Source organism: Eurypyga helias, unplaced genomic scaffold (genome assembly GCF_000690775.1).
Source record: "Eurypyga helias isolate BGI_N326 unplaced genomic scaffold, ASM69077v1 scaffold29931, whole genome shotgun sequence".
Lineage (NCBI taxonomy): Eukaryota > Metazoa > Chordata > Aves > Eurypygiformes > Eurypygidae > Eurypyga > Eurypyga helias.
In genome coordinates, this window is record NW_010232040.1 from 1 (window position 1) to 16,086 (window position 16,086).

Below are 16,086 nucleotides of genomic sequence, written 5' to 3' on the forward strand. Positions count from 1 at the left end.
CACTTACTCCTACGTCGCGGGAAGCCCCGTGCAGCGGGGATAGACCCCGGTAGTGGGCTAAGCCTGTCACCGGCATGGGCTTGGTCACCCTTCCAGGGGCAGCAGTTTGCCAGTCTGGCATGGATGTTGCAAGTCAAGTGCCGCGAAATTAACCCAGGGGAAGGGAGAGGAGAGAGTTTTTGCATAACACTCTTCAAACCAGTCTCTCCTGTGCCTCACGCAAGTGTTTGAGGATGCGGTGCTGTTTTTGTAGGAAATCTGCCCTAGTGCTCTTGGCTAAAATACCCATTCATATGGCTTAGTAAGCTGAAAAGCGTCTGGCTCCTTTCTTTCCCCAAAGCTGGCTGGGTTCCAGGGATGCTGTGTGTCACCTTTGGCATAGTATCAGATCAAGACATGGGAAAAAGTGCATGTATACCTTTAGGACCTATAAGGTATAGCTGGCCTATGCTATAGAATTTGTAATTCTAAATGTCCTGGGTGGATCTTTCATAATAAGACAGGATTTTATATTTAAGTCTTAATAAATTCCTCCTATCTATGGCCAACCAGCAGCCTGCTGCTGGCATCAAGCGATGCTCCTGTCGGTGTTGCTTTGCTGGGAGAAGTGTGGGGTGGAAATGGGAGGGAGAGAAGGGTTTGTTTGTGAATGCGGGTGAGCGGCAGAGGTAGAGTGTCTCGTGTTAGCCAGCCTCTCCCCAGACTGGATGCTCTTGTGGTAAAGGAGCCGTCTGCGTGTCTCCTGTGGAAATGCCAGCTGTTGAGATGAAGCGCTCCTCCCTGATTTCAAGTGGGTTTCTCTGCCCTGACAGGTGAATCCAGAGCCTTCACCACCCTTTGGAAGGGGAAAACGGGCGTGTGCTGCCACGGAGAGGTGAGGAAAGGCTGTCCCCGAGGAGAGCAGTCAGTGTGCCTTAATCTAAGGAGTTGGTTGCCACCTTAAAGCCCTTCTTGGACCAACTAGTCTGGTTCTTTCTCTTTCATGCCCCTGAGGCTCCCCAGGGAAGCAGAGTTCCTAAATGCAAGAAAAGGGCTCTGTGATTGCTTTAGTGACAGGGAGAGTAGCGCTCCCTTGGATGTTTTGTTGTGCCTACCTCTTCTTCTGCATGTTAGGATATGTGTACCTAAAAAAAACTCTTGGCTGCCCTGTAGTAGGTTTCAACAGATACTGATTTGACAGCTCCTTTCATTTCAGAGTGTTTAAAAACGTGGGTTTCTGTAGATTAGTCTTGACAGTACCTACAGTTTTCAGCTACTCTGGGTTAGTCTGTTGTGACTGCCTTTGGGTGTTGATGGAATAGAAGATGTGTTGATATATCTTAAATATAGGGTGATGATGCAGAAGTGTTTCAACCCAAGGTTTTTTTTAACGAGTCTGTGAACACAAGGTGCTTTAATGATTCTGCGAATCCTTTTAGGTTCCACTTAAGCTAGGCCAATGGCTGCTTCATCTACCTTTTTAGGCATCTGTGGATTTGTGGATTTTTTCTTTTTTTTGTTGTTTGTTTGTTTCTTTGTAAACTGCTGTTGAGTAAAATGGGACTTGGACTTGTTTCTTGTGCTACAGAATGGTTTGTAATTAGTGTAGCATGTCTTGCTGGTTGGGCCCCAGTGAATGATCTATAAAACCTGATACAACTGATACTAAGCCGTCTATCTTGTGTAGCATCTAAGAGCGTGTGTTTGGCATCCTGAAGTATTTGCGTAAAGTGCTTTAAGTATTTGCTGATTTTGCTGTTTCTCAGATTGCCCAGAGATGAAGTGGTCGGCATCTCTCTGGAGAGCAGAGGCAGACTACGACCTTACAAGGCTGTCCTGTGGGAGTCATTTCCTTAGAAATGCCTGTCCCTGTGTGATGTGTTAGCAGATAGGAGAGAGAGGTGAAAAAAAAGGTATCTAATGTTGATCCATAGCTCTAGTCCTTTATTGGAGGTTTGGCAGTTGGTCAGCATGAGGCAGATCCTGCCTTCCCCAGTGTATCATTTGGGGCTGACCACCTGTCTCGCAGTAAATCAGTGTCGCTGTATTGATCAGCCATAAGGCGCTGCTAGGCAGTGTTCCTCCCCTCCCATCCCACGGAGCCTGTTGGCAGCAGAAGCACCAGCAGAAATGAGGTGTTTTCTGGGAGTGGTGCTGGGGATTGGAGGCCTCTACATTTGCTAAGCTTGAAGTTGAGCTGGTTGCCCCCATGTTTGGGAAGCACCTGCAAGTTTCTGCTGCTTCCTGTGTCTTAAAGGGTGAAGCAAGGAGCCCTCCTCCTGGGGATCTTGGGGATGTCAGCTGGCCTGGAGATGGGAATGGCATGGCCTGAGGCTATGCATAGGACGTGATACAGTGAATTTTCATTCTGGGGTCTTTTCTTTTACAACTGTGAGTCCTGAACGCCAGATGTCTGTTGAATGAAGGTGAGCTGATAAAACTGGCATGCGTAGAAACTACTATGGTTCTAGCTGGAACTGCCTGAGTTCAATATCAAATGCTTGCTTCATTCATTATGTACAGCTTTTTGATGCGAGGAACCCAACTGGTTTTAGAAGAACTCGGATTTGGTTATGACTCTACCTGGTTCTACAGTATTCGCCTCACCACGGCACCTTCTGCGCCTTTGCAGGCTGGCTACTTGAAGGTGGCAGACTTCTGGGTCTTCTCATCCCGTCCTGGGTTTCTTCTCATCCCTGTAAGTGACAAGGCTATCTGTATTCTCTGCAATGTGAGCGATGGACTGTTTGCCTTCTGAAAATGGCTAATTGTTACTATATTAATTTGTCAACTCAAAATTCATGCAGGGTACTCAGTATCATCACAGGGTTTTTTGTTAGATGCTAGATCTCTGATAACAAGTGAAGCCGTTTGACTTCCTAGAGAACCCTTTGGCATATGAGCTTACAAAACAACTTGTTTTAGAAGAGCAGGCCCTTTAAGTTCAAGTGCCACAGTTTTTCTCAATCTCGTCTTTTTAATTTTTCCTTTTTTTTTTCTCTTTACACTATTTTTTGTTAGGCATGCCACAAAACTGCAGATGCTGAGCATTCTTGCGATAGCTGCTGTGTGAATATTTTGCTTTGTTTGTGTTTTGAGTGCTCCCTGTGAATTAGGCTGCCTTTTGTTTTCCCCTTGGCAGTTAGTATGCTAGAGCTCTTGTTAGCCTATATGGAGGTCCTTATTTTAATGAGACCAACTTTTCTACTGGCTATTCTGCTGTTGTTTTATTTATTTTTTTAATCAATGAAGCCTCTTACTGTGACTCTCTTGGGACAATAGCTTTCTTATGCTAAAGGAAAATGTATTCCCCTGGACAAAGCTGTGGGAAGCATAACATGCTCATTAGTAATGCTTGGTATATACTCTGCCCTTCCCTTGTTCATTCATAGGAGGAAAAATGACATAAAGGAGAGGATGTATCTTTTTTTTTTTTTTCCCCTCCTAGAAATAAAAGAAAGAGGGAGGGTATCACTTCATGTGTCTCTGATAAAATTTGAGAAGTGCTAGCTGTCCTGATAGAAACAAGTGACTTTGGCCTGAAAACAAGCTGGTTGTTCCATCGCCTGTCAGAGTGGTAAGTTGTTTGAAATGCCTGACACATGGGGTCCTGTGCAGTGTCTGAGGTTTAAGGCAGTAGGAGGGAAAAATGGGGAGGAAATGGTACTGTTCTGCTTTCTGTGTAAGAGGAAGAGGGAGAATTTTTACAAGTGTTCAAACTTCTGTGATGGGCTATTTGGCCTTTTGCTGAAGGAAGGTGAGGTTGTGTAACAGATGGAGAAGAATGCCATCTCCATATAAAGCTTAAACATCTGGGACAGGAGAGAGAAATTATTTTTAAAGGAACACAGATGAGTTAAAGCTGTCTGTCAGTGTCTGCAATCTGATTTCCAGCTTAATCAATAAGATGTTTTATTGCGGCTATTAAGTAGTGGAGCAAGGAAGTTGTTTCAAGAAAGGCTTCAAGACACAGATAGGTACATTTTGAGGTTGTAATGCTCTCCATTACTACTGAGGGGAATTATGCTGAGGCAATTCCTCCCAGCACATGTGTATACAGCTAATTTGGTAATACTGCATACCTTTAGACCTGGGATCTACATGGAGAGACTTACTGATTCCCAGCCCAGTGTAGAGTTTGTGCTGGATTTTCCCACAATTGAAAACATTTCTGGAAAATACTGTGTTAGCTTCAGGAGAGGAAGCATTGACCATATTGCCTCTAAAACCTTCCTTAAGAATTGTTTTGGCAGGGGGTTGTCCTGATAACCATATTCATGCAATAGTTTGTAGCATTCTGTTGAAAATTTGGGCATGTGCTAGCAACCTGGAAGTCAAAGTCAAAATCCCAATGGAAATCAATGAAAACATTGATTTCTTTCATGTATCTATGCAATAAGAAATCTCATTCTTCAAAATTATTTCCTTGCTTTAATATTTTTATAATCTTAAAAAGTATTTATTGTAAGCTCAGGCTTCATATATCATAGAATCATTTGGGTTGGAAGGGACCCTAAAGACCATCTAGTTCCAACCACCCTGCATGGGCAGGGACACCTTCCACTAGACCAGGTTGCTCAAAGCCTCATCCAGCCTGGCCTTGAGCACTTCCAGGGATGGGGCATCCACAGCTCCTCTGGGCAACCTGTTACAGTGCCTCAGGTATTGGAAGGCTGCTATGAGGTCTCCCCAGAACCTTCTCCTCTCCAGGCTGAACAAGCCCAACTCTCTCAGCCTTTCATCATAGGAGAGGTGCTCCAGCCCTCCTATCATCTTTGTGGCCTCCTCTGGACTTGCTCCAACTAGTCAATATCCTTATGTTGGGGGCTCCAGAGGTGGACACAGAACTGCACATGGGGTCTTATGAGAGCAGAGTAGAGGGGGAGAATCCCCTCCCTCGACCTGCTGGCCACACTTCTCCTGATACAGCCCAGGATACGGTTGGCTTTCTGGGCTGCCAGCACACACTGCCGGCTCATGTCCAGCTTTTCATCCACCAGTACCCCCATATATGTGTATGCACACATGTACAAGATACATTTGTGATAGCTTAGAAGGAAAGAATGAATGCCAACATTGTTAAATTCAAGAAAGGTTTGAAGTATTAGTATTTCTCTCTGGCAAAGTAAGTGCCTTATAGCTCCTTAAAATCATGCAAACCTTTGAGTATTATTTATGCATGCAAAGTTAGCTGCTACTTTGTGTTGTAATAACTGCTGCTTTATTTAAGAGCGGAGAACTGAATTTGCCTGAACACCGGATCGAAACCTTACCTGCTGAGACATTTTCCTCTATCCACCTTCCATTACTGATTAGACCCGGTTACTTTGCCAAAACAGCACTGGTGGGTTTTTCCTGTGATTTTCATGAGAGCTGGAGGAACTGTATTAAAAGTTCTCTTCTTTCCTTAGGGGGAGAAACTAATGTAAATGCAGATGACCATGCAGAATGCAGTTCAGGTAAATGCCTTTTGTAATGCTTGAATTCTGTATAATACCTTTTTTTTTTTTTAATGCAAAAATCTACCCTGAGGCAAATGAAATGTTAGGATCCCCAGTTATCTCTAGTTTTTTAAAAAAATAGTAAGTTTTGCATTTTACAAATGGACCAATATGACAAGATAGATAAGCCAGTGTTGTATCAAATAGATGATTCTTTCTCTTCATAAGTGCTGATACCTAAGAAGGTTTTGAAATAAAAGGCTGAGATTATTTAAAAACTTGTTTGATGATTAAGAGCTGTTTTGAAAAACCCTATGTTCTAGTTAATCACTTAAATAAAATAAATGTATGGTATAAACACACACGCTTCCAGAACTGAAGGAAAGTAGTTGAGTGCCAAAAGAATTCTTTCTCTTTGGGAATTTTGTCCATGATATTTCAGTGTGGTCCTTTTCTTGAAATGTAAAGGTACCTCTCTGTTTCAAAATATGCAATCCTTAAGACAAGTGCTAAAGACTGATGCTCAAGAAGAGTATGTGTTCTTGTATGGGAATACGTTTCCTAGTTTAACATCATCATTCTAATTATTGAACCACAAAATGCCTCTGAAATGTTTGATGTTGAAATCAGTAGTCTATAGTAAATTATGATAAACTGCAGATTTCGTGGCTTTAAAATGTGCTGAAGGAAAAAAAAAACACACAAATTTAATGCATACTTCCTTGGATATTAAATTAAAAAAATATGTAATTATAAAGCCAAAGAAGTCAAGAGAATGAATGTAGTAGTGCTTTGGATGCAGGAGTTACTAATAAGACCTGCACCCTTCTGGATTCCTTTGTGTTGGTTTGGTGTATCTGTCTGAAGGGGAATGAACACTTACTCTTTGAATAATAGATTTTTAGCAGAATGCAGAACTGCAAGTTTCCAAAAGCAAGCTCTAATTTTTGTGGTCAGATGTCTTCACCTTACTAAAATCTTCTGCAGGTGTGGTTTGGAGACGACCTTCCCTTAAGCCCCCGAAGTCCTCTGACTCCCCGACATGGGCCAGGTTTGGCAGATGTGTGCCTCTATGACCAATGGATATCTGTGCGGCATGAAGCAACGCTGGTGCCTATGCAGGAAGATCTGTCAATCTGGCTGTCTGGCTTGCTGGGTGAGGTTAAAAATAAATCACACTCTAATAAATTTCAAAGCACTTTCCAATGTTCCAGTCAACACTGGAACTTAATATTTATAGTACTATTAAGATCTGGTATATTTGAGCCTCAGTGGCTAGGAGAATGGCATTAAAATGCATGCTTTGGTTTCAGGTTTCATTAGCTGCCACCTCTTAGAGGTAGGATGATTAATAATTCTAGTTTATATTTCTGAGACTTGTTAGTCTAATTAAAATCTAATTAAGTGGATATTTGATTTTAGTTTACTTATGTATTTTTACTGATTCTCGGTTCTTAACACTAGAACGCTGTGTGAGTTGCCCCTGTGTTCGTACAAAACTTCTTTACCTTCTGTGGAGTAACTCTAAAATGGACCTTTTTAGGAATAGAAGTCACAGCAGAACAACTGCTAGAAGAACTTGATAATGGAGTACTACTCTGCCAATTGGTTGGTGTTCTTCAAAACACAATTAAAGAATGTTGTAGCTCAAATAATTTAAGGGTGAGTAGTATTGTGATGTTGTTTTTTTATAATGTAAATATAAAATATAACTGTAAGAAATAGTAAGAGGAAAGCAGGTGAGTGAGGCTTCCCAAAGTGTTGTTGTGTGCTGTATATCCAGATGCTGATTAATGATAGCATGGCCTTATAGATGGATAAACTGTTCTTATGCAACAAATTACTTATTCACTTTGTTAATCAAATCCTAAGGTCCTTACTGGGTTTTTAGTCTGATTTCAGTAGAAGTCTTGCCAGGGGGAGATTTAGTCAGAGCCTGGAGTTTGATTGTTCCCCTGATAACATCAGTGTGGGTTGGTAACAAGATATCCATTGAAACTTAGTGGTATTCTTTATGCCAGAAAATGGTGGCTAAACTCTAGTATATAGGTTAGCCATAAAAATACCCATATTGAGAGGTACCTGGAGATGAGCTTCAGTGTTTTTCTTAGGAACCAAGGCTGAGCTGAAACATGAATCTCAAGCCACTCTCAGTCTGTGTTTGTACAATGGAAAATAGTGATGTGGCACTTTGGAATATAAAACCATGTAATGCTGGTGCAGGTAGTGTATCTTCAGTGTACAGGTACCTGGTATAGCTACAACAATGCTTGAATTTGTCAAATAGTAGATCACCAACTCCTGTACCCCAGTTGGTAATGTTTCTCTTGGGGGCAGCAGGAACTGTTTCACCATATCCAGACCATTTTTTGTGCTTATCTTTTACTGTTTTATCTAGTAAAACAACAGTTTTAAATTACTGGTATTTACTATTAAGTAATATAATTACTAGTATTAGCATTATTAATTAGGTGGGGACAAGGCAGCAGCCTTAGGATGCCAAATGGTATATATACAAGAGCCATATGAACCCTGTAAATCCTTAGGGTTTTTTTTTCTAAGGATGACAAGATGCCCAACTTAAATCATCAAATCATTTAAGCTGGTAAAGAAAGATCCTTAATATAATGGAGGCCAACCAACTTGTGTACCATTGAACTGTTTGCTTAGTTTTCAAGATACCAATTTAAAAAGAAGTGAGTGGTGAATTTTTTTAAAGGAAGCTGTCCCTTGGTCCATTCTGATTGCCTCCACTTTCTAAAATGGGCTATAAAATGTCGAAATCTGGCAGCTAAGTACAGTTTAGTTGATTTGGGGTTCTCTCTGTGCTCATTCTGCTGTGAACAGAGCTCGGCAAGGGAGAAAAATACCTAGAGCTGCGAAACCACCAGTAAGACTTTTACTCCATCATATGGGGAAATGGGGAAGTAGCAGTATGGGCCATTCTGTAGGAGAGGTGGCAGAGCTAAGGTTTCTTCACCCAGTGACTGTTCACAACGAGAAGTTGGAATGTAGTGTAGGGGTTTTTTTTAATAGAATATATGGTGGGTTGAACACAAAATAGTTACTAGCCATTGTTTCTGTACTCTGAAGTTCATTTTGCTTTGCAACTATGCTTTGAAATCGGTTGCCAATGTTGATGTACACAATGTACTTTTTGTTTTCTTCCCTTACCAGAATTTTCCTATGAGAAAAGTTCCATGTAAGAAGGATGCTCCATCAGGATCTTTTTTTGCCAGAGATAATACAGCCAACTTTCTTAACTGGTGTAGGGCCATTGGAGTTGATGAGACTTATCTCTTTGAATCTGAAGGCTTAGGTAAATGTTTTTTATAAGACTTGCCTTGATCTGACTACCTGGTCAGGGAGATCTCCTTTGAATAATCTTATGAAGGCTTAGTCACAACTGTACCTGTTTTGTGCTAGCTAATAATGCTTTTATTTATTTTAAGGCTGTGTTTATGTAAAAGCCTTAAACTATTTCAGTGACTGCTCTAACTTGCATGATGCTTTTCCAACCTTTTAAAAGTTGCTGTGTGGGAGGATGGGGAGAGTGAGAGCTGTGCAGCACACTTGCATGTTTTCCTTCAGTAAAAAGGCCCACTGAGAAACCAACAAGTGTGGTTTTGCTTTCCCTGTGCGGGACGACCACAGGGCCATGGAGTCAACTCACAATAAGATCCTTTATTTGGTATTAGAGCTCATTCTTGTTGCAGAAAGCCCTCAGAATAATGCATTCACGGCTTCTAAATTTGGTAGGGCGTTGTGCCTGAAGTGACAACAATCTGTTGGTAATTAACATTTACTTCAGGAGCTACTTGACATGACTCTAAAGCATTTGTGTTTTCCCATTTAATAAGATAGTTACAAAAATAAATATTACCAACTATGTGTTTGCCTGCCCCAATGCACCGTCTGTCCCTTATAACAAACAGCTTTTAGACTGATACTTCCAGATGGAATGAAATTTTTTTGACTGCTAATTAAGGGGAACTGTGCTTTCACTGCATGGTAAATAATGAAATGCTATTCTACCAACTATTATGTCAGTAAAAATTAATTAATGCAAAACTTTTCTGTGGCAAGCCAAATACTGGCTCTCTTTTTTTTTTTTTTAAGGCAAAATATCTGCCTGTCAAGTAGAATAGCAAAAAATTGTGAAGTACCTTTGTTTTCAGCAATCAAATGAATTTGTCACAGTATTTACTTCATTTTCTTGAAGCTTTGTGCTATTTAATGCTATTTAAATGCAAAGCACTGTTTCATTAACTGCTTTTCTTCAAAGCTCTCCTCCTTGCTTGTTGGACTGCCCGTGCCTTCTCGACTGGAAAAGTCATCTTTTAAAATAGTTGTGAAAACATCCTCATTTGCGTCTGTCTCATTCTGATTTAACTAGGGAGTGTATCTTTTTTTCAGTGCCATGAAATACAGATGAGTAGGAGAACTGAGCTATAAGAAAATTAGCTTTAATTTTTTTTTCTGTTCAACTTGTATGAATTGCATTGCTTAAACATCTTAAGGTTCCTGTAAGTGGATGGGTCACTAGAACCTGTTTAGCCTCCCTGAGATAAGCAGGCAGGATTTCCTAATGCTGTGGCTTTCACTCATAGCCAAGAAGTGTTTTGAAGTCTGATTGTAACTCTTGACACAAGCTTGCTTTGTGGCATAAATATCTTCTGTGTGCCTTTTTGGCAGCTGAAATGAGCAGTCTTGCAGCCTCCTTGATGAAACATTCTTTCCACTGATGTCCTCCATCAAACTTTCAAGCCTGCCTTTGTGAATGAAATGGGGGAAAGACAATTTGACAATTGTCCTTTCCCATCAAATACATATAGCAACACCTCCTGAAAAGTGTGGATGGCTGTGAAGGAGATGAAGTGACTCCTGAGACAAGAGAAAGGGAGAGTAGTCACCCAGGGATGCCCTTTGACATCAAGCCAAAACAAACATCTTGATGTTAGGGGTATATTTGGATTTTTCTTTTCTGGATTCAAGCAAATTATACCACTTCCGTTACAGCTGACACACGCACAAAAAAAAAAAAAAAGATTAAATGACCTCTAGTACCTTTTAGAATATGGTTGTGTCAAATTTCTCTTCTAGATTTATCCTTCATAATCAGATCTTTTTAAAAGTAGACTTACAAACTGGAGTAGATGATGTAAAAAAAAAAAAATCTGACTTCATACTTGGATTATCCTTTAGGAACACTTCAGTCTTATTCAAAGCAAAGTAATTTTAAATATAAAATGAAACATCAGAAAGATGTTAGATTTCATCTGTAAATATAGACCTGTCTCGTTAGGTTTCTCTTCAGAGTGAATTTCCAGTTTCTACCTCTCTTAGGAGGTAGAGAATAGTTTGATTTCAGGAGTGCCAGTGGAATAGAAAACGAGTTGGAAAATGTATAGTGCTTTATCCATGGAAGTGTAGCTTGCTTCTGGGTAGAATGAGGGCAAAGTTATAGTCTTCTGTTCCATATTTTCCTTTCTCTGTACGTAATTGCACAGGTCTCCCCACAGTAAATATGAACCCTTTTATTCTCTTCATTTTTAGTTTTGCACAAGGATCCAAGACAAGTGTATCTTTGTCTGTTGGAAATTGGACGCATTGTATCCAGGTATGTGATCTATACATGCTCTTAACAAGGAACTGAAGAACATATTCTGTGAAGTAAAAGCTATGACAAAGTTAAAACAATCTGCACTCATTAAGTGTAATGCAGTACATGCTCATTCTGTGCAGAAAGTAATGAGTAGGTTTTCTAGGACCACTCTATAGCATGAGTGTGTTTTCAGATATTTATCAGATTCTTTTCAGGCAGAAGTGCTGATCCACGCTGCATTCTATACCTGTATGTTTAAATGCCAAACTCAGCCTATAGATGTGTGTACATCTTAGGAGAACTTGGTGAACATTAAATATGACTTTAAGGTCTTTATTTTTTTTAAACTTTCTGGCATGTATGAAAGCTTTAAATATGAATTAACTCTACCACTCTCTAAATTTCTACTTCTAGTTTATTTGCAGTGCAGAGCAGGAAAATTTAAGGTAGTTTATCTAAATTGGATGTGACCAAAATTGTGTAGTTTTGACACTATTTTTACTGCCTTCTCTGGTAGCTAGCTCTAAGACTACCTTTGGAAGAGCAGCTGCTGAAAACTCAGAGCTGCTCCTTCTCTTTTGATTATCACGGCAGATATTCCTCTGATTGATGTAGTGCTGTTCTCCATCAGTTGAGGTATTCAGAAGTGTGTAGGTTTCTTATCAGTTTCTGTTTTTTCGGTGGTGGTGTTTGGTTTTTTTTTTAGTAAATTAGCAATTAAACACTCAAATATTTATGTTGAGGTATGGAGTTGAACCTCCTGTACTAGTAAAACTAGAGAAGGAAATCGAGCTAGAAGAAACACTGCTGATGACATCTGGACCATCATCACCTATTAGCACAGCAAAGACGTGTTGTCATCATGGGGAGCTACACGAGGCAGTAAGTACTACTTATGTATTGTGGTATGGGCTTTAAATCAAACTCCAAGTTTAGTACTTGTATGATCTGGTTAAGTAAGCATAGGCTAGTTTTCACTTAACACTTGTGAGCCTCCTTAATTAGAAAACAGAAGAGTGTGTACCTTTTTTTGAACAACTTTTTTTTTTTTTCTTTTGAAAGCATAAGCAAAATGCTGCCATATATATTTTGGAGTTAATGCCTCAGTGCGTATAATTTGCCTTGACTCCCCCCTGCTCCCCTTCATTGTTTGTTTGAGTATAAGAAATATTCCCATTCAGCTTTTCTGATGTGTCAATATTCTGACTGTAATATATGCTTCTCTTCAATTTGATATGTTCATAAAACTACATCAAATGTTACAGTAGGCTTTGAACATCTTTTGAAAAAGACTTTAAATAAAACCTCTGTAGCTATACCAATTGGAAATGAGTGTGCCTGCGGAAAAGGAAACAATTTGTACATCTTGTGAATTGGTCCAAAAGGAATGATGAACAATTTTCCTATTTTGCTTTAAAATGTATGTTGAGACTTTAATTTATTTTAAAGGTCCTTTGTGTTGTAAAGTAAAACTTCTGCTTCTTTGGGAATGTCAGCTACCAGATCCTTTCTTGCTCTCACTATTTTCCTGCCTGGCAATAGTCTTGACCTTTCAGTTTGTTAAATATCTAAGTGTTTAAGAGGCACATCTTCTCTAACTCTGGCCTTAGATGGGTGCTACATTTCTTCTTTTTTGAATGGTTTCTTTCTTGGGCATCACCTAGAAGATTGATTTATTAAAGCCCTACAAAAAGTTAGGGAGAACACAAAAGTAGCCAGGGGTCAGGTTTAGCAACGGATTCGGTCACAGGAGAGACCCAGGCACTTGTTTCACTTTCTAGAGACCAAAACAGTGTCTATACGAGGTTGTGGTTGCAATTTGATGCTGCTGTGCATAGTGTTACTGGCAAATCTTGGAAAATAGAAATGACTCAAAACTGAAGAAATCATGAAAATTGGATTGGAACAGCTTGAAATATTTGTCTGTACATAGTTTTTTCATTCCTTTAATTTTTTATTCTGCATATTGAAGCTCTTTGTAGTTGAGATTTTCTTGTGAGGGAATATAACTCTAGTGTGTTCTTAGATTATGGGCTGAAGATATTGGTTTCTTTTCTTGTATTAAATATCTTGTGAAACTGTTAAATGCATGCTTCTGTCAAAATACTATAACAAATGCTTTCAATTTTAATAACTAGGTTAAACATATAGCAGAAGATCCTCCCTGCAGTTGCTCCCATCGATTTTCAATTGAATATTTATCAGAGGGGCGTTATAGACTGGGAGATAAAATACTCTTCATACGAGTAAGTAGTTTCTCAGAATTCCAGTTTATGTTCATAATGAGGAGAGAAATGCTTCTAAGTGGAATACCTCATTTTTAGGGTATTGTTTTAAAAATACAAAGTAACTTAGGTTGGGCATGTCATCCAACCACATTCAAGGTAGGTGATTTAGATCTTATAACCGTCGATTTTTACAACCACACTAAACTAAGCAAGTTTTCCTGTGGTCTGTCTAAAATTTCATTATCAACTTGCAAGATAAATAAAGATAATGCAATAGAATATCCTGAGAACGTTGCTTGTCCAAAATCTGGATACTGGGGGTTTATCATTTGTAGGATAGTTGAGTGCTGGCTTTATCAGACTTAAGAGTTTCTGGGATTAAAATATTATGAGGACATCCATAACTTGAACAAAACCTGTATCCAACACTCTGTATTCTCCATAAAGATGCTGACAGAATGGTTAAAATGTCTTCTATATATATGCTTTCATTATTTCCTGATGTGTAACGACTGTTTCTGCAGGAGAAACTGTCTAATAAGATAATTGGGAAGCATAAACCTTATTTATCACATAATTTCTCCCTTTTTTTTTAATGTTTCCCCATAAGAAAGGAGGTCTTATTTTTAGTTATTTTCAATAGATATTAATGTCAGATGAAGACACAATGCTGCATAAAACAAGATAATGTCTTTTGTTCTCCTCACGCTACCACCTCCTCCTCCCCCCATTCTCAGATGCTACATGGCAAGCATGTGATGGTACGTGTTGGTGGAGGCTGGGACACTCTTCAAGGTTTTCTACTTAAATATGATCCATGCCGAGTGCTTCAGTTTGCAACTCTGGAACAAAAAATCCTGGCGTTTCAGAAAGGGGTCACCAGTGACAGTGTCCCCAGTTCGTCGGCTAGAATTCAGGAGCCTCCTGTCATGAATCCAATGTCAGCTGTCAATATGATTCAAAAGCAGTCTTCAAAAAACCCTACTACTGTTTCAGCTCTAAAGACTGTCCACGGGGCCGGTGCCAAGAAGGCTGTATCTATACGTCCTCAGTCCCCTGCCCTGGCATCACCAAAAGTGCCAGTGCACCCATCCTCCACAGCCAAATCACTGTCAGTCAGATCCAAACTACAAGCGTCTTCAGCGACAGGCATGCAGTCTCCTTTCAAACCGCTGGCTGGCACCTCAAAGAAACTGGAGTCTCCTGCACACAACTCACCAGCTTCTGCCCCTTCGCAGCCTGCAAGCAAAAGCTCTTCAGCTGCAGGAACAAGAACGGCTCTTGTTCACTCCGAAACATTGCGCAAACGTATTCGGTCCCCCGATGCTCCCAAGGTGAAACTTGCCCTGGCTCAGAGCTCCCCAGCACCAGTGCTGCATCCTGCCCTCTTGTCCTCTAAAAACCAGCCGTCTCGCCTGCCTGGGACAGCTGAAATGATGACTTCAAAACAGAGGCATGTCACCACTAAATGTAAACCTGCATCTGTCACTAAAAATAAAGCAAATTCAGTTAGTCTGAGGGCTGCCCGGCCGCCTGTTACAAATCTGCGTTCTGTTGCCAAATTTGCGCATTCTCAGCAGCTCCTTGTGAAAATTCCTACTGAAAATACTAGTCAGACCTCAGAAACTGGGTCTCGGCATCCTCAGAAGGCTCCACAAACAGCTTCTGACCTGACAAGGAACCTGAGAACTGCTTCAGTCTTGAAACACTCAGCTTCTGTACCTTCTCTTGCAGTCAGCAAAGCATCAAAGTCACCACCTACACTGGTAGCTACAAGCAAAAACATGTCATCAGCTGTCAATAAGCAGCCAAATGTCAGTAAATCTCAGGTTGGACCCACTTCATCCAAACCTCCTGAACGCACTCCCTTATCCGTTGTACGGCTTCCTCAAAGTTCAGCCAAAGGGGCAGCGACCAAAAAGCCGGCGCAGCCTTCCACAAAAGATCAGCCTTCAACCAAAACCTTGCCAGCAAATGAAAGCTTGACCCCAGCAGCCAAGAAGCCTCTCCCTAAGGGAAAATCAGCAACCGTGTGTAACAAAGGAACAGCTGGTGTATCAAAAGGTCCTCCTATGAAGAGCAGGCAAGATGATCACTATTTTGTTATGACAGGGAGTAAAAAACCCAGAAAGTAAACTTACTTTTTTACTTTCTGAAGAAATTCATCAAAATGGGCCTCTAGTGTCTGCTACACTAAGGATAAGGAAAAAAGATAACACTATATTTACCATGAAATATTAGGTATCCCGTATGTTTTGCTGCATAACTTACTGTAAGAACTGTATTTACTTTGCAGTTTAGAAACTTCTATTTGAATATATTTAGAAGTGAGCTTGCTTGCTGTGTAGCACCATTAAATAGAGAATATCCCTGTTTGCTGCTAGCCTGACCTGCTGCGGGGAAGGCGGGAGAGAGGAAAGAGGAGCCAGGGCTGCTGCTTTTGCTGCAGCTGGTTTTTCAGGGAGCAAAGCCTGTCCAAGAAATATCTACCAAGGGCAGATAGAGGCTGAGTGATTCAGGTGGTTCTAGCACATCAGCATTGAGGCCCATGGCAAGCAGTAATGCTGTCACAGGCTGTAGAAGTTCTAATACCTCAAACAAAACATTTTTTAAGTTCCCAGTGTCCCAGAACCCAAATTTGGGTCACCTGCATGCATTAGAAAAATCTCTAGTCATGTTTAGATTTGACAAGTCTCATTATCATTTTTCACTGTGCCCCTGTATGCCTTAAAAGTGGCTTCAGCATGCTTGGAAGTGGAGCCTTCTTGGTCTGTGTTAAGTTGAACCCCAACTTAACAGTTGTGTTAAGTTGTGCCTTAGCCTCTCAGATTCA

At 40.4% G+C, this 16,086-nt stretch overlaps 1 protein-coding gene across 1 annotated transcript; it reads left to right on the plus strand.

The window, feature by feature from the left end:
- Window positions 1-5,408: 5,408 nt before the first annotated feature.
- GAS2L3 (growth arrest-specific 2 like 3) lies at window positions 5,409-15,388 on the plus strand. The gene is made up of 8 exons (XM_010161289.1): window positions 5,409-5,438; window positions 6,408-6,576; window positions 6,964-7,082; window positions 8,598-8,739; window positions 10,977-11,040; window positions 11,769-11,907; window positions 13,164-13,271; window positions 13,991-15,388. The coding sequence occupies exons 1-8, from the start codon at window positions 5,409-5,411 to the stop codon at window positions 15,386-15,388; spliced, it is 2,169 nt and encodes a 722-aa protein (XP_010159591.1).
- Window positions 15,389-16,086: the final 698 nt, after the last annotated feature.